This window comes from Chrysoperla carnea, chromosome 1 (assembly GCF_905475395.1).
Source record: "Chrysoperla carnea chromosome 1, inChrCarn1.1, whole genome shotgun sequence".
In the NCBI taxonomy this organism is placed as follows: Eukaryota; Metazoa; Arthropoda; class Insecta; order Neuroptera; family Chrysopidae; genus Chrysoperla; species Chrysoperla carnea.
Window position 1 is genome coordinate 113,626,757 of NC_058337.1, and position 25,086 is coordinate 113,651,842.

The window sequence follows — 25,086 nt, forward strand, 5'->3', positions numbered from 1 at the left end:
ATAGAATCTAAGAAACTATTCATTCAAACATGAACTGAAGCCGAAAAATCAAATTTTTATACTTTTTGAGTCCAAACTACCTTACGCACTGTGTTTTATCGAAATTGAAGATTGTGAATTTTTATCGATTTCTTGCAATTTTCTGAAGAAATTTATTTTCGGAATTTGGTAGTACTAGGTATCTAGGATGATTTTGATCAAAATATACCAAAATTGGGTTTGTTTGGCGAAGGGTCGAGTATTTGCAATGGTATCGTCCGAAATTTCGACGGTATCTTTTTTTTTTTTTTTTTAAATTATAAAAAGTGATTTGTGTGAAAATCATTGTCTAATAAAATAATCAATCAAAGATTAAAAAACTTTCAATTTCTATCCATTCTAAAAAAAAATCATTTAAAAAGCATGAGATCCACCCGATATTCGATCTGGTAAACCTGATGAGAATATATTTCAGACGAAGTTCGAGAACTAGTTTTTTAGCTTTATACTTGAGATGAAAAATGAATGATTAGTTTTTGGGTAAAATTTTTTGGAGAACAAACATGTTGTGTGAATAAACCTTTATAAAAACAATGGTGTAATTAATATTTTTATACAAAAAAAAAGATTCTACCAATTTGATATACAAAAATATTAATAAGAATATTTTTTTACGAAATAATAATAAAAAATTCAATTATATTCACATAAATTAAGAAGAATTTAATTATCTTATTTAAACTTCCGTCTATATTTAAAGGTATTAAAAACTGTCTCTCGTTTCCTTTTTTTTTTTGGGTTGGAGGATTTTAATTTATCTATTAATAAATCATAGTTGTGATAATTAATTATCATCTATTTGACATTTTAATTATGAAATATGTAAGTTTTTTTTTTAGTGTTTTGAACACCAAAAATCAGAAAATTAAAATTTCTTTAATTATTTAAAAATTATGTCAAATTACGTTAAAGATGTTTAATTATTAAAATTCATTAATATTAATTAAATTGAAATTTCCTACATCACGAAGAACTTTGTGAAAGCAATATCAAATTTTTATATAGAGTGATCGAATTGGGTTTACATATTTTTAATTTCAAATACAAACAAAACGGTATCAGATATCAACGATGTCTCTTAAATTTTAGACTTTCGACCATGACATTCCTATTTAAAATGATTTCCAGTAAATGAATGTTTATTAGAGGTAACAATAAGTTACTTTAGCACATTTACACTTCCACAAAACCACATCCTGTTAGCTTTTGTATATGTAAACATTATTACTGAAATGTATTCTTAGCCCCAAAGCGACTATTCTGTTTATTCACGAAACAATTGAAGTAAAGATGAGTTTCATCGATTTGTTTATAAAATAGCATATATAATTACACAGTAAAAAAAGAGATTACGGGATTGTCACTTGGTTGTTGATGTTATGTTGCCAAGAACACTTAATAATAGCTTAGTTAGTTTAAGCGTAACAAATGGCGTACGCGAGGTCGATTCCCGCTTTCAAAGTAAATAAATAAATTAAATTAATGATTGTAATGTGCATGGTACATGCTTGAAGGAAGTGTACTCTGCCTCACAAAATTTATTGCGGAGTTGATAAATGAAATTATCAGCGGAAAAGGTGGTAAAACATATATGGTATCACAATGGGCTCTATGGCTTGTGTATGCCTCTCGTGGACAGTCAATATAATCTGACCTAACATAAAATTTAATATTCCAAGGAAATAATATTTGACTTCTTAAACCAAGAAAAGATTTACTAAGAATACATTTTCTTGAAACTATGTAGAATTTCTTTTTTAACAAAAATTATAAAAAATAGTTTTACTAACCTGTATTTTTATTAAGCGTAATCTTTTTACTTTTATCCAAACTGTCTTTCACTTGATAATATCGCATACCAGATGTAAATAATGTGCCAGGCATTACATGTCGCATTACCAATTCTTTTGATAATTCTTTATCCGTTACTAATCTTGTTAAATCATCTGTTGGAATGTCTTCAAATGCTGTTTCCGTTGGTGCAAATAATGTGTAAGTTTTTGCTCCTGGATAAAAATTAATTATAATAAATAATTTAAATAATTTTAAATATAAAAGTACAAAAAGTTTCAAAAATATCGTAGGTTGAAAATAATAGTAGTTTTTACTTAAGAGTTAATTACATGAGAAGATTTTATAAAAGAAAAGATGCTGTTAGGATCTGACTTTGTTAAGTTTCACTTTAAACATTTTTGAAACACATAAAAATAAATGTTTTATAAATAAAAATAGTAAAACTAACCTTGTAATGTTTCAGCAAGACCAGAATTAAATAATGCCCTTAAGAATGTTGTAAACCGTCGTTCACGATCTGATTGTAATGTTTGTATAATATCGCCAACTGGTAATGGGAACATTACACGATCAACAGCTTGTGCGATACCCTGTGGAATTTGTATATCTTGTTTATCATTTAATACTTTTGCACCATTTATTGTGGTAATCTGTAAAAATAATAAAAATTTCATAAATTAAAAGTAATGCTAATTGTAAAGTTTTAAATTAACTTGAATTATTGCCGAGGAAGATAAGACAATAAGATAATTATCCGGGTTGGTATCTTTTCGGGTACGAAGAAAAGTAGCTTTGACGAAATGATTAATTATTCGCAGAAACGAAGCACAGAAGTTCGAAAATTTGAACAGCAAGACGGATTTAAATAGAAAATTTTTCAGGAAATTTTGTGCTCTAGATTGATTTATACGAAAATATGCAATTTGCATAAATAATATGAATTTTATAATTGAATTTTAAATTAACCGTTAATATACTAAATTTACAATTCGGTTAACAGAAAAAATATTGATTTAAACGTTTCCATAGGAATTTAATCTTCACGGAAATAAATTTAAATCTCGTATACATTTTAATTTGGAAAGAAAGTTTTTAATAATTCTTTAAAGATCAATTTTATTTATAGTTTAATTACAATGCATCTCTTATTGACTGTGTAATTACTGTAAAAATTTATTTACTTAATAAAATAATTAAAAATAATAAATTAAAAATTTGGTGTGAATCACCGCGCAACGTCTATATAACGGAAAATGTCTCTTATAACCTGAATACATATCTGGTGTTTTTAGCCAAAGAACATAGTAAAACAACCCGTAAAAAATATTTGTGTCCGTGAGAGCTTCAGAACGATCCGAAGAATATTTTGGGGGCGGTTTGAAAAAGTATCACAGAAAGCCATTTTCCTAGTCATATACTAAAACTATAATATATTCATAGTTTTGAGGGCTCGTAGCTCGAAAACTACTCGTGAAAAATTTTTTTGGCCGTGAGAGTTTTTGATCAGAATGATCCAAAGAACATTTTAAGGTGGGTTAGAAGAAGTTTCACGGAAAGCCATTTTCCTATCTAATCCTGCGGAGTCTCTTAGACGCCTATCGATAAAAACGAGTGTACCATGGTACATTAAGTGTGATCCATGATGCAACATCATAATGTACCACGGAACACTCCCTAATGTACTTAAACCCACTTCAAACCTACACTTTTTTCTTATAGGCACTACTTCGATTGTGCAGCATTAGCTTCAATTGGTATATTTAATGACTCGGAGTGAAGGAGAAAATTGAGGTTTTTTTTGTCTCTCTGATTGATTATAAGGTTGATTTTTCTAAATTGAACATAAAACCTCGTGTACTCTCTGCATATAGATTTAAACAAAAACATTTTTAAGTACAATCATAAGTAAACAATTTGTTTATTTTTTATAATTACAATAATTATAAATAATAACAATAATTCCATCATCATTCCATGTGTTTGACTGAGTATGGTTCTACTTTTGGTGTTGGTACGACCTTCAACTCTCCTTGTTTTATTGTATTTACGATGTCACATATAAAATTTTTTTTATTAGAAAGAAATTTCTCTTTAACATTCTTTCCAACATATGATAAAGAATTTTTATTATCTCTAAAGGTTAAATGAAAACGACTTTTGTTGTAATTTTATGTGAAAATTCACATCGTACAATGAACTATTCGTTGTTCTGTATGGCAACAACTATAAGAAGACCTTGGATATTACTTTGTAAAAGCCTGAGGAGTGTATAATTTGCATGTATAAATTGATAATGATTGACGGAATAAGATTTCGTATCTAATAATGAATATTTTGAAACCAGGTTTCCAAATTTTATAGAAATTGAAAGTTATTTTTTCTAAACAAAAATATTCTTAAACATAATAATTTTTACTAAGGTGTCTGCGACTAACATGACCCTAATTCTAAGATGGGTCAATTTCAATGCTTGTAAACGCTCGAATAGGTTTAAATTTCGCGCTCATGCTCGGTTAGTGCCATAGATAAAACTCATTGACATTACAGTACATAGACTAAGCATCGCCTATCTTTCGGTACAGTGAGAGGCATGCCTGCATCTGAGGTTATTGCTTGGGTCAGCTAGGGACATTTATCAAAAAAACGTCAAATTTGCATATAAAAAAATCGTGTTTTACATAAAACATCGTGATTTCACTGAACTTTTTCGCTTTTTGACTTAAATACTAATCACGTATGACTATATACATTTTTCTTACGAATCTACAATGACAAGTATGACAATAACACTTTGTTTTGACATTTCTACACCGCCGCCTGGGCGAATGACCTAAGAAATTACCTCAGATGTCGACCTGCTTAAAATCGTTTGACTCTCAGTCTCTGTAACTATAATGTCAATTGCAAGCTCACATCAAAAGTAGGAAGCCGTCATTATTGTAATGATTGACTGTTTATCAGTTACGTTGCATATCGTCTACGATTTATTACCTCACAAGTTTGGACTGAAGTTTTCATAAATAAAGAGTGTCTCGAAATTAACGCAAGAAGTAATTTTGATAGAAAACAAAGCTTTTAAATTATAAGTTGTAAGTTTCAGTTCATAAAATTTGCAGTATAAGTGGCATATAAAACTTTTATTTCGAAATTTTTCTAGATCATTTTGCAAAATGTAGGTGACAAGTGGTGATACATTTCTGATTTTTTTCTTTCAAGGCGTGAATGGTCGCAAACTTTACGCCAGAAACCTCAGACTTAAAAAACTCCATGGAAAAAATCCAATAATATTAAACCCATGATTTGAGCAGTCTAATCTCTCTGAATTTCCAACATTGAAAATTCAACCTTGCTTTTTTGAGCGATTTTGTCAATGGTCTCATCAGAATCCTTTCGTGTTGTATATAAAAGATTATTCAAATTTTTGGTATCACTAATCACCAAAGAGGTCGCCCTATTAGGTCAGTTGGTTAAGGCGTAACCAATTTCGTCCGCGGTAGATTTAATATAATTAATAGTTGTGATGGGCTGGTGTAGTGCATGGTATATGCATGAAGGAGGTGCACTCAGCCTCTGAAATTGAGAAGCTCATAAATGAAATTATCAGCGGAAAGGTGGTAAAACACATATATGGTATTACAATGGGCTCTATAGCCTAAGTGTGTCCTTCGTGGACAGCCAATATAACCTAACCTAACCTAATCACCAAAGAGACAACAGACAGACAATTGTTACTAAAAATGTTAGAAAAATTGTGTGGTTTTTTTGGTTTATTCAATGGTTCATTGAATAAATTTATGCATTTAATTAAAAATTGGTTTTATTATTAAATGCTTGAATTGAATTCTTTATTTAGTTTGAGGTTTTTCTTCTAAATATTACTTAATAATTTTGTATATGAAATAAATTGTCTCATGTTTCATTTGATTTTGTAAAAAAAAAATATAATCAACATCTTTTTACACCTGTCAATTTAAACAATTTGAGTGATGCGGTTTATTAATCGTGGTGCTTATTGCATAAGAATTTATTTCTGATCAAAATCGTCTCTTTCATTGATGTAACTATGATAGACATTTATTATTTTAATATTGATACTTCAAATATTAATTGTATCAGATTTTTGAAAAGGAAATTTTAGAGTAAATCTATTACTTTAACTATTACTTGAAATTTTCCTCGTTTTAGAAATTTTTATCCAATCGAAAGTCAGTATCTAAGTGAATATCGTGAGACAGAAAGGTTTGAAAAAATCTCAAAATTTTCTTTCACCATTTTAATGGGAGGGTATTTTTACCTGCCCTGGAACTATAGAAATTTTTCTTATTTCACTGTACCTGAATGTGAAAAATGAAAATTGTGAAAATTAACAGGATTTTCGAAAAAGTACCCAGGGTAGGTAGAATATGAACACTTATATCATCCAAATCTCAAATCGACAAAGTAAAGGGTATAATCATAGTGCTTGAAATTGTAACTTTAACAATTCTTATCTAGAAAAACGCTTTTCTTTATAAATTTTTTTCCACAGATTAATATTTAAGAGGATTTTTAAAAAAATTATAAAGTTGCATGTCAATAAAAGAATGTTTCACGCCAATTAAAATTTTGTACGTAACAGCCTTAACTTAACTTTTGGAAAAAAAGTATGAAAGATATTTGAAAAAATTCTCAATGATTTCGGATTTAAATAAAAACACTTCTTCACATTTTAGGAATTTTCTTGAAAACAACAGTTCTCGGAAATGTTCTCTCATTTTCTTGAAAATTAATGATCTGGTTTGGGCTGTTTCATTTTAAGTACGATCCCGATAGGATAATTTTTATTTCCTCCTGATTGTGAAGGAGATATTTTTTCATTTTAAGTGACAAAAACAAAGTTGGATATTATTTCATTTTATTACCGTGTTATTAAAAAAACTCATATAGTACTATTTCACTGAAATTAATTCAAAGCAATTATTTAATTAAAATTGTTAATTATTTAATTAATACATTTTAATTTATGTGCTGTAAAGTTGATGAAAAAAAGCCAACGATTTTTTAATTCAAGAAATAAACACAAACAAACTAATAAATTTTTTCTTTAAATAGGATGTTGAAAAAAAAAAGTCGTTTTCGGATTTACAGACTATTAACATGTAGGCCGTATACTAGAATAATATTGAATATGTTACATCTTTTTATCATAGGCGTGGATAGATGTTCAACCAAGACTATCAGAGAATATTTTTTCTAAACTGTAATAGTAAAGCCTGCACATATTTTTTTTGGAGTTAGTAACATTCCGAAAATTCGTATAGATCTAGTTTTTAGACAATCCAAAAATAATGAGTGCTACATTATTGAAAAACATTTGATTTTAAATTGAAAGTACAATTCTTCTTGTAATTTTTGTTTACTCGAACAGGCCACGATTTAAAAAAAAAAAACAGAATTTTCTCAACTGAGTAGGATAAAATATGTCAAACAAAACTCAATTTGAGACTAAATTGGCGCAAATAATTCAAATAATCTGAATTTCTCTCTAGAACTCTCTCTACGGCTACATTAAGGATAAAGTTTTTTTTTGCTCTAATAAAAGCTCATGAAACAAGCAGGAAAAAAAAATTAATTTTCGAATAACTATAAAAAAAAAGATATCAAAACATCTAGCAAAACATTATTAAGCTTATATTATCCGTATTCTTTGGCTATTTATTTGACGGTATTTTCATATTTGGTTAAGAAAAGCGAAAAAAAATCATCGATATTCGCACCACATTTTGCGCACCATTGCTCTATCTTAACCATTTTCAGTGTGGCAGCTGTAATAGCCAAGGTTACGAACAGCAGCTCGAAATTGAGAATTTTCTTTTATTAAACCCCGGACCAAAAAGATAGGAGTTTGAACGATATGTGTGTCTCTAGCATCGTAGCTCCTGAACGAATGAACCGATTTTGATTATTTAGTTTTGTTTGAAAGCACCCGAAACATTTATCAGGGGTTTTTGAATTTTCACTCATTAAAGGTCCCGAATGGTACTTGATAAGAATAGCAGTAACTTCTGTCAAAATAATGTACCCTAGCCCAATTGGAGAAACTCTGCGAAAGTTGTGAACCTGATCATACTGAACAATATTTTAGTTTTTCAATATTTTAGTTCCCCATAAGCTAAATTTTCTGTTACGCCAATGCTACTTGACATAATCATTAAGAACAAGAATAAGAAAAAAAAAGGCATTACCTTGACTTCATTCCATTCAACATCATGCATATTATATTGATTGACTCGAAGTTGTGTTCCAGCTAATGATACACCGGTCATTTCATCTTGTAATGCAGAAATTTCAAATGCTCCAGGTATCACATGATGCAAAAGTAACTATGAAAAATCGGAAATTTAATTTTCTATCTCATATATTTTAATATTATAAATACTTACTCCACTTAATAATCGTGGATTTTCCTTGAATTTCTCTTCAGCCTTTTCTGGACCACCTAATTGCACTAAAAGTGTACGGAATGCTTTATCTGTTGGTACAAATATCGTGTATGGTCCAGTTTCATTTAAAATTGTATCCAATCCCGATTGTTTAAGGAATTTAGCCATTGCGTATAAACCATTTCTCCGCAAGATTTCAATTAAACCTGGGGTTGATTGTTGGGGAGCTGCTGATGAAGATGCAGTCACTTGAGTAACCGAATTATCTTGACTAGAAGAATACGTTGTGCTTGGATGTGTGGCGAATGTGTAAGGTAATTGAGTGGTTGTCGATTCTTTATACAAATTTTGATTGTAATATTGCGCGGCAATTGAAGCTGATGAAGATCTTACTGGCTCTTGTTTGGTAAATGTTGTGGGTTGAGTTGTTGTCGAATAAACTGCTGATGTTGGGAAATTATGTTGATATCGTGTTGTATGATGGCTTGATGGGGATGCTGGTTGAAGAGTACTACTTCCAATATGTGTAACTTCTGGGGAATTTGGTTGTGATTCATATGATTCTTGTTCTTGTGAGTTACGATGATATTGATTCAAAACTGCATCACTGGAAGTGATAATTGTTGGTTTAGGGGTCGGGTAATAATTGGATCGTGCAGGTGTTTGATGTTGATTGTATGTATTTCCAGTACTGTAAGCAGGTTCACGAGTCGGTCTTATAAATTGTGCTTTTGGTGTTGAACTAGCTGAATACGGTTGACGAATTATAGTTGTGGAAGTTTGTGGTTGTGGAGCTACAGTTGCTGGTCTTGCTGATGGAGGTGGTAATTTAATCTCACCATTTTTAATTTTTTTCAAAATTGAATCTACATCAACGTTATCTTTTGCCTTGTCATTATTTCCACGTACACCTTGAACCTTATAGGAACCATCATCTTGTTCTTCCAATAAAACAAAAGTGACTTGCTTTTGTCCTGATCCCAATTGTTTTCCGTCAACTTTTTCAATACCATTTTGGGTATGTTTAATCAATTCGTAATCAGCACCAGGTGGAATAATGCTTTTAGTTAAATCCTCCAAAATTGCTTTTGGTGGAGCTAAAGTTGTTGATGGTTTAGGTGGTGCGGTAATTCGATTAATAATGTTAGTACTATCACCGGCGTTCAATGCTTTGGCACCAGCCAATAAATTAGGATCTGATGTTCGAATAACTTCAATGGTTTGACCATTTGGTAAATTAATTTCCCGTGATGTATAGTTTTTACCATTTGAAGATTCTAATGGATTTTTGGCGATGTGTTCATTTAAATGTTTTAGAATATCTTCTTGTGATAATTCTTGTTGTTCCAAAGTTTTGTATTGTTTTTTAGGTTGAACCGTGGGTAAAAATGAGATTTTTGTAGTTGCACTACCACTTTTAACACTGTCTTCGCCTAATTGTTGACGTATTTGTTCTAAAATTTTCTGTTGATCAAAATCATCGCTGCCGATTTGAGTAATTACTGGTTTTTTAGATCGTGGTTTTTCTGTCGATGTCGATGTTGTGGATTTGGAAGTGGTCGTAGTTGTTGTGGTTGGATGTTCTTTAAAATATTGATGTAATGCTTTTTGGAATAAATGAGATTCATGGGGAGCAATTGTACGAGGGGTATTTGGTTCTGACACGTGTGTGATAGGTGCTTCAGTATGAATAAGACTTTCGTATAATTTTTGACGAGATTCACGTTGTTTTTCCAAATATTCTTCATGTTCTTTCTTTGCTTTTTGGAGAGCCTTTTCATATTGTTTTTCGACAAACTGTTGATGTTTCTCAACGATCTTTTGTTTCTCCCGTAATTCTTTTAACCGCTGTTGTTGTCTTTGTTCTTCGAAGTATTTCTGTAATTGTGCACTTTGATCCGGTGTTAGAAGTGGATCCTTTCCTAAATCAGTAACAGATCCTGGAAGTGCAGGTGGTGCGTTAAACTGTGCAGCGTTTTGCGTTAATGGAATAAATCCAGTTTGTGTATGATGTTGTCCTCCTGCAAATTGATTTGCACCAGGCCTTGATAATTGTTGATTACGTAATTTTTGGATTAATTGTTGTTGATGTAATGTCGGTTGAACTACCGGTCGGTTTAATGTTTGTTGCTGAGTTACAACCGATTGAGATGGAGAAGCTTGTTGTTGTTGTTGATTCAATCCCGTTATTATTGGCGGAGATTGAGATTGCACAAACTGTACACTTTGATAAGGATCTACTGGATTCGATCCAGATACTATGCTGGCAGATGGGGGCTGTACATTTGTGGATTGTGGAAATCGAAATCTGTGCTGTTGTATATCACTTAAAATTTGTCCTTGCTGTTGAAGTGATAATGGATGTGTTATCTGAAACAAAAATAACAAAAAAAATTAAGTTTCAAATCGACGTATATTTTCTATTACAATTTTAATTATAAATCTTTATTAATTTTTATTTGAATTTGTTTCAGAAAAGCCTTGAAACGGGCATAATTAAAATTGCTACTGTACTCTCTTTTAGATTATCCAAGTGCTTAAAGTTAGACATCACAGGTCGATTGAGTTTTTATTTTAAGTATTTTAATAATATATACTTCAAAATCTATCGAATTCCCACATTGCATCCGCCAATGTAACATTAAATATTGAATGGAAAACGGAACTTCACATGGACACTATAATTATGTTTTTAATTATCGGTAATCATTTTATTTAGCTTTATATTTTTGAAATACAAATGTATATAAATATTTGTGACGTAATAATTGCAATTATTTTATTAGAAATATTTCTTCCGGTTTGAAGAGGCTGTTTGTTGGAATGAATGTTATTGTTTGGAGTAAAATTAATGATAATTTAAATAATACTTTATATGTTTGTTGTGAGAATTCTCATCAAAAATATAAAATCTTTTGTATGTTATAAAAATGGAAAGTGTTAAAATTATTTTATATTTGCTTTAATAAATATTTAATTTTGTAATCGTTGGACTAGACACTTTTTTGGTGGGTCTATAATTTGTTTCCACAGTTCGAAGAAAAATTTGTGAGTGTGTGTCAGAGGAAACTTAAGCCGTTTAACATTACAAATATCGACAATTTTTTAAATAATTAATTAATTCTTTTAATTTAAAACTGATGGTCTATCTGGAATTTTAATTCTTTTTTTATGCATTTTGTAGGTACTCTGATGTTTGGTTTTTCGTTGCAAAGGACAGTAGCCAGATTCTAGGACTTTCTAAGGGGCCTTTCAGTTTTTAATGACAAAGACTCGACGTTTCTTGAATTGTTTTTTGGAAAAACTTAATTATTTATGCCAAAAGGCCAAAAATGTCTTAATTATTATACAAGTTATAGCGCACATTGATGGTGATAGCTCTAAAATAGGGTATGAATCGATTCTCACTGTAGCATCGCTTTCAGTGGTCAGAAACAAAAAAAATTAAAAATAATTTTTTAAATAATATCGTCAAAATTGAAAATTGCTCTTTTCTTGTGAAAGAAAAGAAAGGGTCTTGGTCAAAAATTGATGTAAAAATGGATATAAATTAAATTAATTTAATTTTTTGTCATATTTGGGTATTTGGAGACTGGTTTATCTATTTTCTGGGGCTGATTTAAATCGATTGGTCGAATAGTCATGTATTTTAAACACAATCAATATAAAACAGGGAAAAAAAATATTTTTTTTTACTGAAAAGACCTCCTAAGTGATACCAGATACTCTCCTTACTAAAATACAGGTAAATAAAACTCCAGTTCATTACTACTGCGGTTTCTATTTCAAATAGAAATTACTCTTCGAAATATGATCTCTGTTTAATATGATATTTATTTACGTTTGACAAAGAAAGTTACAAGAATTTGCTATTTATTTAAATTAATTGTTTTAATGAAAGTGATATTCAATTACCTACTTATCTTTAAAAGGTTAAAGAAGATGTACAAAACATGACCTGATAAGGTAAAAACAACTTAAGAAAATCTTACTGAAAGTGAAATAATGTATTGTAGTTATTCTGGTTTTCAGTTTTTCCTTCTCGAGATCCAAATCACTAAGATCTAAGAGTATTAATTTGATTTCATACTGTGTGTAAAAGGTTTCTTAAAATGTGAAAAAAGAAGTCTTTTCACGTAACCTATAAATTATTAAATTCAAGCAAAAAATTTTGTTTTGTGTAGGGATTGATTTTCCAAATTATATAAAGTATAATTTCTGTGGCGTATGAGCTTTTGTCACTGCAGCGTTAATGTCTAGTTTAAATTCAACATTGATTTAAGACAGCGAACATATTATTACGTTCTACCCCCGTGGGTTCCATACAGCAAAACACCACTCGGAGAATTCTTTGAAAACTTTGATATATTTTAATGTACATTGCAAAGGTACATTAATTATTCCACACAAAATCAATTGACAATCTTGATTTCCAAATATATTCATAATTAATATATTTAACAATAATTCGTACTCGTAGCACTGCACTGTAGCATGCAAACGTTCACATTTACTGCCCGTAGAGAACTTAATGCATGGATATATAACATATAGATAGAGGTTCTATATGGCGTAAAATAAAATTTATGGCGTAAAAAAGCGCTTCAGTGTGAGTGGCTGGATCCTCTATCTATTTGTTATATATATATCTATGACTTAATGGGATACCTTTATGCAAAGTTTTTGATACGCTGATTTTGAATTTGATTCCAAAATCGCTACATAGGCTAGGCTATAAGTTTCCTAGAAATATCTTTATTGAAGACATCCTTGAGATTTAGTTGGCGTAATGCATCAATTGGAGTGTTTAAGTGGGCAAAGGACGGCAAATTATTAAGAGGATACATTTAGTAAAAATTGTTTTTTGGGAAAACGTGAGTAGATGGAATATTTGAAAGGCCTTGTTATGTAACTAGACTGTGTAAGTAAGTAAAAATTAAAGTAGTCTGCGTACATAAAAGTCTTATTAATAATTTCTTTAATAAATCTTTCATTAAATGTTAAATACCTATAAAACAAAAACTGTTTTTAAAATTAATAATAATAATATCTTTTATAAAGTAATTAATTTAAAAACACTATTGTTAGGTTTTTATACCAAATAAAAAATTATTAAAGTAATTTCACACTAATTAATAAAAATAAATTTAAATGTTAAATAGCTTTACATAAAAAATGTGCATTTTTATTTAAACAATTTTTAAATGAACAATAAAAAAATATAAAAAATTTTTTTTACGATTATTTAAATTTTATAAGGAAATAAATTTGAAAAGTGGAAGTTTGTGAAAGATAATTTTGTGTTGTTTATTGTTAGTTATGTAATGATAGTAATCATGGTATTTGTTATTCATTGAAGGGTATCCGACTTAAGCTGATTAAGTAGCTATAATCATTATTTGATGATCTTTATTGAAGACACTGTTATAAAATAATATTTTAATGTCATGAGTTTAATAACCGATAATTTATTTTGATTTCTGTAGGATTTTATATGTCTGTAAAAATTGTTATATTTTAATCATGGAAGCTCATTGAAATAATGTTTTTAACTATAATGCCTTGCATTTCTACCCTAGAATTCTGTATCAAACAAGGAAAAGAGCAAATTCAAAACGTAGAATAGTTGTTCAACAAACATATACCTGACACATTAATTAAATCGAATAGAAGATTTAGCCTTATGGCATCTCTATTTTTTTACCGGGGGCTAAGAAAATGAATTTGATAGAAATTTTTCTTTAAATTTAATAACTAGAGTCGAACCCTCAGTTGGTTAAGGTGTAACCAATTCGATTCCCGTCGTCACAAGAAAAATTAATTTAATTATGTAATACTTGTGATGGGCTGGTGTAATGCATGGTATATGCATGAAGGAGGTGCACCCAGTCTCTGGAAATAATTTAGGAGCAGCTGATAAATGAAATTATCAGCGGAAAAGGTGGTAAAACAAATATATGGTTTCACTATGGACTGTATAGCCTAAGTGCCCTTCGCGGATAGCCAATATAACCTAACCTAACCTAATAATAGAGGATTAATCAGTAATTGAGTTTTTTTTAAAACATTTTCATTAACCTCATTTAAAAATGTAACGTTTATTTCTGAAAAATTATTGAACTATATCGTTTGAATTGAATGTTTATAATTTTTCATAATAAATTAGCCTTTCTATAACAAATTCAAAGCGCTTTTGGGCTCAAATACCCCTTAAAGAAAACTCATATCATTTCTATAATAAATTCAAGACGCTTTTCGTCTCAAATGGTCCCTTAAGAAAAAGACATGAAAATTGTGCCTACTTTTTAACAGCACAAGTTGTTGCAAACAAAAATCGCGGATTTGATCATATTTATTCAGAAGAAAGAGATGCGTACTACAATAATGCAAATCTATTTTGTAATTCATCACTTAAGAAGAGTGAAAGCTATTAGGAAGCATAATTTATCGGAAATAAATCGTTCTATCATCAATAAACAAACAAGATTTTTTTTATTTACTAATTTATTATGACAATATTTATTATACAAAACCACATAGATCATAGAACCGTCTTCACATTAAAAATATTTTTGTTTATTACTTAGAACTCTTGTCGTGTAGAAGAAATGACACGGGTGTTAAATAGTTCCTTAAATAATATGATTAATATACGTATACCTTAATGTTGTTGGTACATTAGATGTTTAATTTTTTTTTTAAACTATTAATTTTGCAATTTTTGTACACAAACTTTGGAACTACATTAAAAGAGCGTCCATTTTAGATTTTCATTGTTCTATAAATCCAAAGAAATCTTTACCCCATAAAGAGTAGGCTGTTATTAAGTGTTCTTAACTGTGGTAGAAATTTCGGTGAACTTTTATCAAAATATTACTGGGTGCGTTTCAAAAAAAATATCTTTGGCATATTTCGTAAGCTAAATAATAGAATTGACTTTTTATATTTTCTGTAATACAGAGAGCTTTTCATTTAAAATGATAATAGCTACAATTTTACCGACTCTTAAGAAATTTTAAATCGACCAGTTTAGTAAATAATCAAACAATATTTGAACGTAGTCCAAGCGTAGGATTTCGTCAAATATCCTAAAAAGTAATCACAAGCAAAACTGATAACGAACCGAATCCATGTGTTCGAGTAATCGAAAAAAATTATTTCTCACATATACATCCCTTAGTGAACTTGCGGGTTATATTTACGGGTTACATATCATAAAACTGCCGTTAAATATCCTGTCAAATAAAAAAGAATTTCCTGAAATATCATAAGCAAGTTGTATAATTTAAGTTTGAAATTTTATCATTTTAAATGAAAAACTCTTTACATAGAAAAATACATGTAAAAATCAGTCAAGAATCTTTATACAACTCTTCTAATGTACCAACCATCTTAAATACTACTAAGTTATAGTTTGTTGACATTTTAAAATAATTTTTATATTTTAACACCACATAAATTGACTCTCACTTAAATATTACAAAAAAATTGGCATTAAAATTATTATATTTCAATTAATAACAAGTTAATTTCTCTTTTATATTTTTCTAAGCTATATATTTTTTTAAAAGTATTGTTGTTAGTTTATTTATTTTTTTTGACAATTTTGTCATTTTTTGTTTGTTTGTTTATTGTTTGTTAATTATTGATACGCAAAGTTAAATACTAAACATAAAGTTGAAAGTTAAATTATATTTAATTAATTTTAAATGTCTTTTAAACATTTTTCAGTATTAAAAAGATATTAACACATAATAATTCTTTGATTTTATTTTTGATAAAATGGAGACTTTTTTTTTATTTGTTTGCAATTTGTAACCTTGATTTGTTTTTAAATCATTTTTTCCAACTCATGATGTATTCTTGACAGTACTTTTTATAGATCTGATTGTGGAAAAGAAAATAACTACTTAGAGGGTAAGATGTTTTATCAAGATTACAATGTACCTTGAATTATTCCGTAATTTTTACCCAGATATTAATATGTACTGGAGGGTATTTGTATTGAAATGAGGGTATTTTATTAAAATACAGGTAGGCTAAAGAGTGGTTGTTAATGTGCTTTTGTTTAAAAAAAAAATTAAAATTAAATTTTTATGGGCTAAATTTAAAAAAATTGATTCTTCTGCCTGTTTATTTATAAGTTGACCATTGCATATTGTATTACAAATCATACTTAGAAATCATACTTGAAGCAGTTCAATTTAAATAACTAAATCTTAACTAAAACTCATTTTCGAATTTTATAAAATATGTAAATAATTTTTTATAAAATAACAACTCAATTGAACTTTCTTTCCATATTATAACATTTAAATAGGGAAAAAATTAAGAAAATTGCAAACGGAACAAAATTATATTAAAATTAAGTATACTTAAATATAAATTGCTTTAGTCGTTGCAATTAGCTGAATCAAAAATTAGATAATTAGCAAAAACTAAATGTGAATACCAAGTTACAACCTTGTACCAAACTAAATGATATTGCAATATATGATTTGTTTGCTTTCCTGAACAATGCAGATCATTTCATGTAAAATATTATAATGTAATGGCAAACAAATTTATGTAATAATACATTAAAAATCTTTGTAATTACCAACAGTTATGTTCATAAAATATTGTAGCATTTTTATATGAATGTGCTAAGATTTAATAAAGTTACGAGAACAATTATTTGAGATGTTTTCAAGTAAATTCTTTTTTTAACTAACTCTTATTATCTTCAATTATTCAAAAATAGGATAATCTAATTACAATAAAGTCTCACTAATCCGGATTTGTTAAAAGCTGGATGGTATCGGATAACTGAAATTGACGGATTACAAGGACAATATAGAAAAATGCAATACGGTAGTTTTCCAATGTCGAATTGGCCATATTACGCATAAAAATGTAAAACTAATCTTGATACAATGACATTTGAAGGTGAAATTAAAATTGATTGAAAAACCAAGAAGTTAAAAGCATTCAAAGATTGTTGCCCATCTCCTTTTAGCAAAACAAAGTTTTATATGTATTTCATATGTATCTCTATGGTGATATTGAGCTATGACGTCAGTAAAGATTTTCAAAAACCAACTTCACCTTTTGTTTCGTAAAAATCTCTACATAATTTTAATAAAATAAAAGAATAATCAAAAGTCTGCCAGAGGCTGAAACGAGAAATTAAGCCACTTTGGCCTCTCATCATTTTATGGCTTATTCAGTTTTGGAGATATACCACTCAGCAAGAATATGGGAAGTAAATTAGATCAATTTTTATGAACGGAGCTTAAAATTTCTCTTGATAAGAGATTTTCTATCAATTTTATATATACAATTATTTGCTTCAAAAAACATCCTGTTTAAAATTAAACATTTAATTTCACTTTTAAAAAAATAAATCGTCTAAAAATAAAATTATAAACCCACAATTATTATAAAAGTAATTTTTTTCAATTATAATTTTAGTAATAAACAATTATATTGCAAATAAAAAATAGAAAAATTGTAATAATTCTATAATTAAATTATCATCTCACTTGAATGTAGTACTAAACATAGAGACACAGGTTATTACACATATACCAAGAGCCTGGCCTGTCAAATTTTAAGCGGTATAGACAAAATTACAAATGCCAAAATAACCGAATCTATCATGCTGAATTTGACCGATGACATGGAAAAATTGACTCACAACTCCGATTTACATAATCAAAAAAATGATCTTTATTATATTTGAACCCCTTAAGTATTGTGGACATATTTAGGGGTTGGAGGTATTCGCTCCCTAAAAAAACATACAATTGCTGAAATTTAGTATCCAGACGATTTTTGCGTCTCTGAGTCCATATTGAATATCAATTTTATGTATTGAAGAGAGGATAATCCCCAAATGGAGGCTAAAATAGGCAAATTTCATTCCCTTCTAAGGTTCTTAGAATGCTTTTTAGAGATTGATTAGAAAAAACTTAGAACTGACTTTATATATAAATTCGGATACTAATTTTCAGCAATTTCTGGTGTTTTTACAACATTGTTGGTCAAATTATTCTAATATTCAAAATTTACAGTTTAAAAAAGGTTTTGGTCTTAAATTTAATTTTTAATTTTGTAACTTTTTAACGACAAGTGTCGACATCGCCATCAGTATAGAGTAAGTTTAGACGGTAATATATATGCTGTCTTGGCATCAATTACCACAATAAACATAACCGTCTGAAGTAAGCTTTATGCCGTATAACGAAAACGATGAGTGTTGTTAAGAAGTTATTGAATCAGACTTCTGGAAAACTTTTGGATCTTATGATATACAGGTTGATAAGTAATATGTGGAAAAACTCTGTTCAATTTAAAAGTACAAAAAAAATTTATGTGAAAATGGGTCCGAAAATCACCACTGTCTACGATTTGTGCAAAGTAAACTTTGAGTTTTTTTAGTAGATTGTTGGAGATATAGTAAATTGTTGAAACTTCTTTCTAACGTTTTTCCAAAAATGGTGCACAAAATTTGTGTTGACATAGCTCTCGAGATGACCGAATTCGGATTCTTGTTCATACAAAATTTGTTGCTTCTTTTTAAGACTTTTATCATTTTCTAGAGAATTTTCACATACTAGTTAACATACTGCATACTTATACACAAAGTTCAGCGCGAAAGCAAAATTTTACAAGTCTGGCTCTTGGTTTATCGTTAAGTATAAACACAGATTATTACTTACACAAAATGAAAGTACTTTTTGTCTTTCTTGTAGTTACAGTATTTTTTTCAAAAAAAATAATTTAACTTCTTAGTAGCTATAGTGATACTTAAATAGCTAATAATGCCCTACTTACCTGATTAGAAGTTATTTGCTAATAGATTTTAATATAATATACAATAATATTTAATTGATTATATACTTTATATCTTTTTCTCAATTTTTTATGTACAGATAGATACACACTATTACAAAATGAAACAAATAAAAGAAAAATTAGATGATATCCTAGGTGGCCTGAATAGCCATTCAAATTACTATCATAATGGATTATGAATAAAAATGCACAAGCATTTTTTTTTACAAACTTTTATAATGCATGGTTAATTAAGTGGCGTTATTCTAATTCCAAAATGGCGGACAAGCTGATGGACTAGTTATTTTTATGCACTCCCATGATATGAGTATCAAATGAAAAGGCTTACTGAGAAGAATACGAATAACATTTTTAAATATGAAGACAATAATTCATTTTTATGGTAAGCCAAAACTGATTTTCCCAACACTTCCACCATATTTGATTTACACACCTTTTTTAGTTTTAAATAAAAAATTTTCCTGTCAAATACTTTTTAAAAGCCAAGCTTTTATTCTATTAAAGAGTAGAAAATAATATTGTATGAATCACTTATACAAGCTTGTTATTAGCAGATAATTTATTATTAGCAGATAAATGCTTACCTCAGCTCATTCGAAACGAACATTTCTTAGTTATCGAATCCGATTTACATTATTATCAACTACCAACCATTTTACGACAAGGATTTTATCACTGAGAAAATTCATGAAACGCATAAGAAGAATGGGAAATTTCTTTTAAAGTAATTCTAGAAAAGCCCCCGAATACTTTTTCATTTCTCTTTGTTTGAAATTTGTTTGATCCATGCTGACTTTTAAGACTGTATTATTCCTTGCAAAATCAAAATTGACCGTCTTAAACTTTCAAATCCGTATTAAGAAAAATAAAGTTAGCTAGCTACGTAAAATTACTTTCCAGATTAATGTTTTAACTACTTTTAAGCTCATAATAACACAATGATTTATAACAGTATACAAATTTTCCAAATCGTCCGTTCAAAACTTATCACTTGTTTTTCAAAATGGTGTAGTATTCAAATGGAGACACATTTGAGTGTCTCGTAAAAACGCAAAATGAATGAAAATCGACGAGCAAATAACGTGGATATTGAAAATTTGGATAGCTTCCATTATTCGAAATAGCTACGATTTTCTTGGCTCTATCACTGTTACTTAATGAATTCGATTATAGAGCCGAGTATTGGAAAACGATAGGCATGTAGTCTTGGATTAGTTTTGCCAAGCAGAATTTAATATCGTGAGGTTTACCTGGAAATGTGCAAAGGAAGGTTAAGGACTCAAAAATTGAAAAAAGAATTTTTTAATACGTGATTCACACTCCTTTCTAATTCCTCCGAGTCGGTTTCATTTTGGACAGGTAGGTATTTTTGAAAGTATAAACTAATCGTAAATAAACCAAATAAAAAATTTAATGTTATTGTTTTTTTTGAAATTAATTAGTACCTGTCATAGATTTATATGGATTTTTGAGAAAGTTATCATAAAAAATTCCTTAAAAATTTTTCAAAAATGATTTTTTAAAACGAAATAGAAATATTTTGCTGTCAGAAACAATCTTAAAATTTTTATCATAATTTAACAACTAAATATTATTAAGAGTTAAGTATATAATTTTGTTTTTTATATTTTTCAAATTTGAGAGAAAGTTATGATGAAATTTATTTTTTCTCCATTTTAAAAGGTCATTACTTTTTTTTTAAATATATGAAATGATGTAGAAAACAAACAACAACCTTCACATTGACCTCGTAACTGAGAGAGGAGTTTATAAATAACTAAGACAAGGCTACTTTAACTATGTCTGTATAATAAATAAATATATTTATTAATATATTATTTATTGTTTAATAAGAGTTTTTAAAATACAATAAAAATAATTTCAAATTATCGTGTTTGAATTATAATATTTTTTTTTTTTTTTTTTTTTTTTTTTTTTTTTTTTTAATTTGATGGGTATCTACTAAATTCTATTAACATAGTTTTTTTGGTTTACAATTTTTTGATTATAAAATTATTGTTGATCACTACAAGGTTAATGACTGTTAATTTGGATGATTTTTGGTTAATATAATCAATGGAGCCACAACTACTTTCTATCAAAAGGCAATGGATTAGGCAATTTCTAATAACAATTTACCATCGTTAGCCCATTAGCACTCGTTTTATAAACATCTTTTATCTCATCTATTTACGAATTACTAACTTTTCAGATTTTTTCAACAAATTTACAGTTTTTTTAAATATATTATTTTCTGAAATTGTTAGAATTTCTCTCATCACATACTAAAGGCGTAAGCAAAAAAATATCAACTTCGGAAATTTTCGAGCCAGTTCGTATATTTTCGTTAGTTCAATATTAGTCGTACTCAGTAAATTAAAAACACTTGTGATAGAAATATGGTGAGATGAACCTAATTATTTAGATTATAGGCTCTGCTCTAATATTTTCATTCTCAAACACGTAATCAAATAATCACGTAATCAAACTATTGTTAATTAGAAAATGCATTAAAATTTGTATAAAATTAGGTAATGGAGCAAAATATTTGACACATGTGCAGAACGCGTGGGAAAATCTCTCACTATGCGACTAAAAGTTGAATGAATTAGTCTGGCTTTGCTCCTCTAGGGCAAAATATCGATTAAAAAATGAAGTACAATATTTGACAGCTATTGTTTTCCATCAACATATTGCGATAATGGTCATACGCAGTTTTTTGTTCAGGAGTGGGCAGATTTGAATATTTGGTTTAGAGGGGCGCAAATATGAAATGTTCGGCATAAAAATTCATAAATTCAACAGTATTTTGGCATAGAAACATCCTTAATAAACGGAATTAATGAAAAAACCAGGTCAAACGGAGAAAATCTGCTCTTACATGTCATGTCAAGAAATTTTGTATTATTTGCATGGTCTTTTTTTTTGCTTTATTAAAAACTTCATGTAGCAAACAGCCGAGAAAATTTTTTTTTCGAATAACTATAAAATCAACCAAGATAAAAGCCACCTAAGCTTTTGTTTTTATCTCTCTCTAGCAAAATGGATGGTTTTAAAACCTTGGAAGAAGGTACAAGATGATTTTTGGAATCTTACATCAAAAAATTAGCGGAGACCTTTAAAATTAATTAAAAATTTCAATTCGACATATTTTTACACATATTAATTTTTGTATGTAGATTTCTAGTACATCAATAAAAATTCTTAACAAAAGGTATATATGGATAGTAAAAAACCACGCGGTTCACTTGAACTTCATCGTGAAGACTACAAAAACAAACATTCATTACAATATAATTATAATTATTTATTAAATCATGTAAATAAAATTTTTTTAAATAATAATAAAAAATTTAATTACTAAATAAAATTAATGGTTACATTATTTTATTATTTTATTAAATGCAGCAAAATTTTTTTAAAAAACATATTCTTTTTAAATTAAACAAATTGGTTACAAAAAATGTTCTACTTGCATTATTTATAAATCATATCTATATGCGGATTTATTTATACAGTATAGGTGTGTCAAAAATTTTTATTAATCGACTCATTTTTGAAATTTTATTACAATTTTAAAACACTTTAAGGACGTTCCCAAAAAATAAAGTTTTCTTAGGATAATTTTAAATCGTGTATATTATGCATTCTCTTTAATGCCCTTTATGAGCAGATAAATTTTTTTACCCCTTACGGTGTTAAATTTATAGATTTGAGTTGTTAAAGTTTGCGTTTTTAACATACATAAACCCAATGTTGAAGTGTTTTTAAAGGTATGCTTTTTTATGTAACAAGGCTAATTTTCTTAAGATTAATTTGGAAAAATAATATTCATTAGCTCAAAGCATGGCAAATATTTTCCTATAAAGAAAATTTTAACAAGCGCCACTCGTTTTTCCATAAAATACATTTAAAGTGATTAAATGAATGGCATTTGTGCTAGGAAAATAAGTATTTCTTCTATAAATGATTTTTTCGACATATTTAGACATCAATAGTTCAAAAACTCTGGTACGTATACATCTAGAAATTTTACTCTTAATTTGGACAAACTCTTAGAGAAGCCACCTTCAAAATTTGAAACGTTACTCGCAAATATTCTCATACACTCCTTTTTTGTGGGAATCTCGTTAATAGAATGATGCTGTGAGTATCATATTAAAATATATATCCTTAGCTCGTTGAATAAAACGTTCTTTAAATGCATAAATTTTCAATAAACATTTTGCATTTCGTGCATTTGCGTTTTCGTAAAATTTTTTAATATTTTCGGTGAAAAACAAAATTTTCGGTTAAATTTTCTTGGTTTAAGCGATTGAAAGTGCACCTAAAGCCCTTTTTTAACTTCAATGAGTAACAAATTAAAAAAAAAGAAGCTCTTATACACAAAAGCGTTTGAAACGAGCTTTTTTTTATGAATTTTAGTTAGATCAATCGATTTTTTAATGGCGCCTGCAGTATCAATAAAAATATCACAAATAATTGATACACAATGAAGCTGCACATTTTAAATTAATATATAAACACACATCATATATTTATGAATTAATATATAATATATATTATAACTTTCACTTTAAATCGATTGTTTTGAGTAATAACTATGTGCATTTGATTTAAATAAATTTTGATGAACTAGTGAATAAAATAAATAGAAGAAAAAAAATAAATCAGAAAATTTTCTCAATAACAATAGAGATAAAAAATATAATATATGTTTTTAAAAAAGAAAGAAATTTATTTTCAATTCTTATCGTCACGAACGGAAATAAAAATTACACAATAATTATACTGAAAAGTATTAAATCTACATTTAGCTCTTTATTTTATTTTGTATAATTGATTATTTGTGCTGTTATACTGTGAAATCAATTATATATTTATTTCAAACAAATTTTTCAATTTTTAAAATTATATATTTACACAAAAATGTGCAACATTTGTTTATCTACATTCTATAGATTTGTTTATACAGGAAGTTTAAGAATTCTTGTTTTATTTGGCTAATAAAAATAATAAATGAAAAAAAAATTAAAAAACATCCAATAATACCTTATCATAACAAAACACAAAATATCATGAATTAGTTCTTTCAGAAGACCGGTTCAAGCACCGGACGCGTCTGAGAAATAGGTTTAATTATATACAGATAACCGAAAAACAATTGTTTTTAGGAACAGTTTGATTAAATTCCATACACGGTATACAATTTCCAGACACTTAAAATTTCAAAATCCAGGGCCAGTTAAGAAGTAACAAAAAAAAAAAATAAAAAAAAAACTGTTTCATTGCATTGATAAAAACTGGCATAAAGAAGTTAAAAAAATTGTGTTTTGCCCAGGGTGTAGGAGCCTTTCCTTCTCGGGAGTGGAAGAATATATGCAGAAAATGACAACAATCATCGAATAAAAAAGAATCATCGAATCATATTTCGAAAAGTCGATACTTTCCGAGTTTCAAAGACTGAAGGGAAGGCTTCCAACCCCTGGACAAGTTCGGATAAATTTTTTTTAACGTCTTTATTTGACACAGATTTAAAAATATTGTCCAAATAATTAATCCAAAAAAAAAGTTTACACAAACTCTTGAAATTTGAACTAATTTATTTATAATAATAATAACATCACGACCTTCAAAAATAATTAAAATTTCAAAATCTATAGAAATTTAAAAAATTTATAGCAATTGAAGTCGTTAAACTTATTCTAATTATCTAATTGCAACTTTACATGTCTATTTGCTAAAATTAGGGACAATTACGTACAAATATTTTTTATCCTATGTAAAAACTGATCTAATTATTTAACACAAAAACTTGTTTGAAAATGTTGATTTAATTTTTATCTTCAAATAATTAAATTTTGAAATATGAATTAAATAACTTTAGGATGCATTTTCTTGCACAATTTATAACATGATCTACAATTAACATTCTCATGCTTGGTACAGTTTAGTTGGAAAAAATCAGCGACAATTTGGTATAAATTTAATT

The 25,086-nt window shown here is 28.1% G+C and overlaps 1 protein-coding gene across 1 annotated transcript in view; it reads right to left on the reverse strand.

Moving 5' to 3' along the window:
• Positions 1-19,512, reverse strand: part of LOC123293668 — a 28,687-nt gene extending 9,175 nt beyond the window's left edge. Inside the window, exons 1-5 of the mRNA XM_044874556.1 lie at positions 19,423-19,512; positions 8,256-10,625; positions 8,058-8,195; positions 2,282-2,483; positions 1,830-2,045 (exon numbers count right to left, since the gene is read on the reverse strand). Of these exons, the coding sequence (XP_044730491.1) occupies positions 1,830-2,045; positions 2,282-2,483; positions 8,058-8,195; positions 8,256-10,625; positions 19,423-19,512 (3,016 nt within the window). The remainder of the gene's footprint in view (positions 1-1,829; positions 2,046-2,281; positions 2,484-8,057; positions 8,196-8,255; positions 10,626-19,422) is intronic.
• Positions 19,513-25,086: the final 5,574 nt, after the last annotated feature.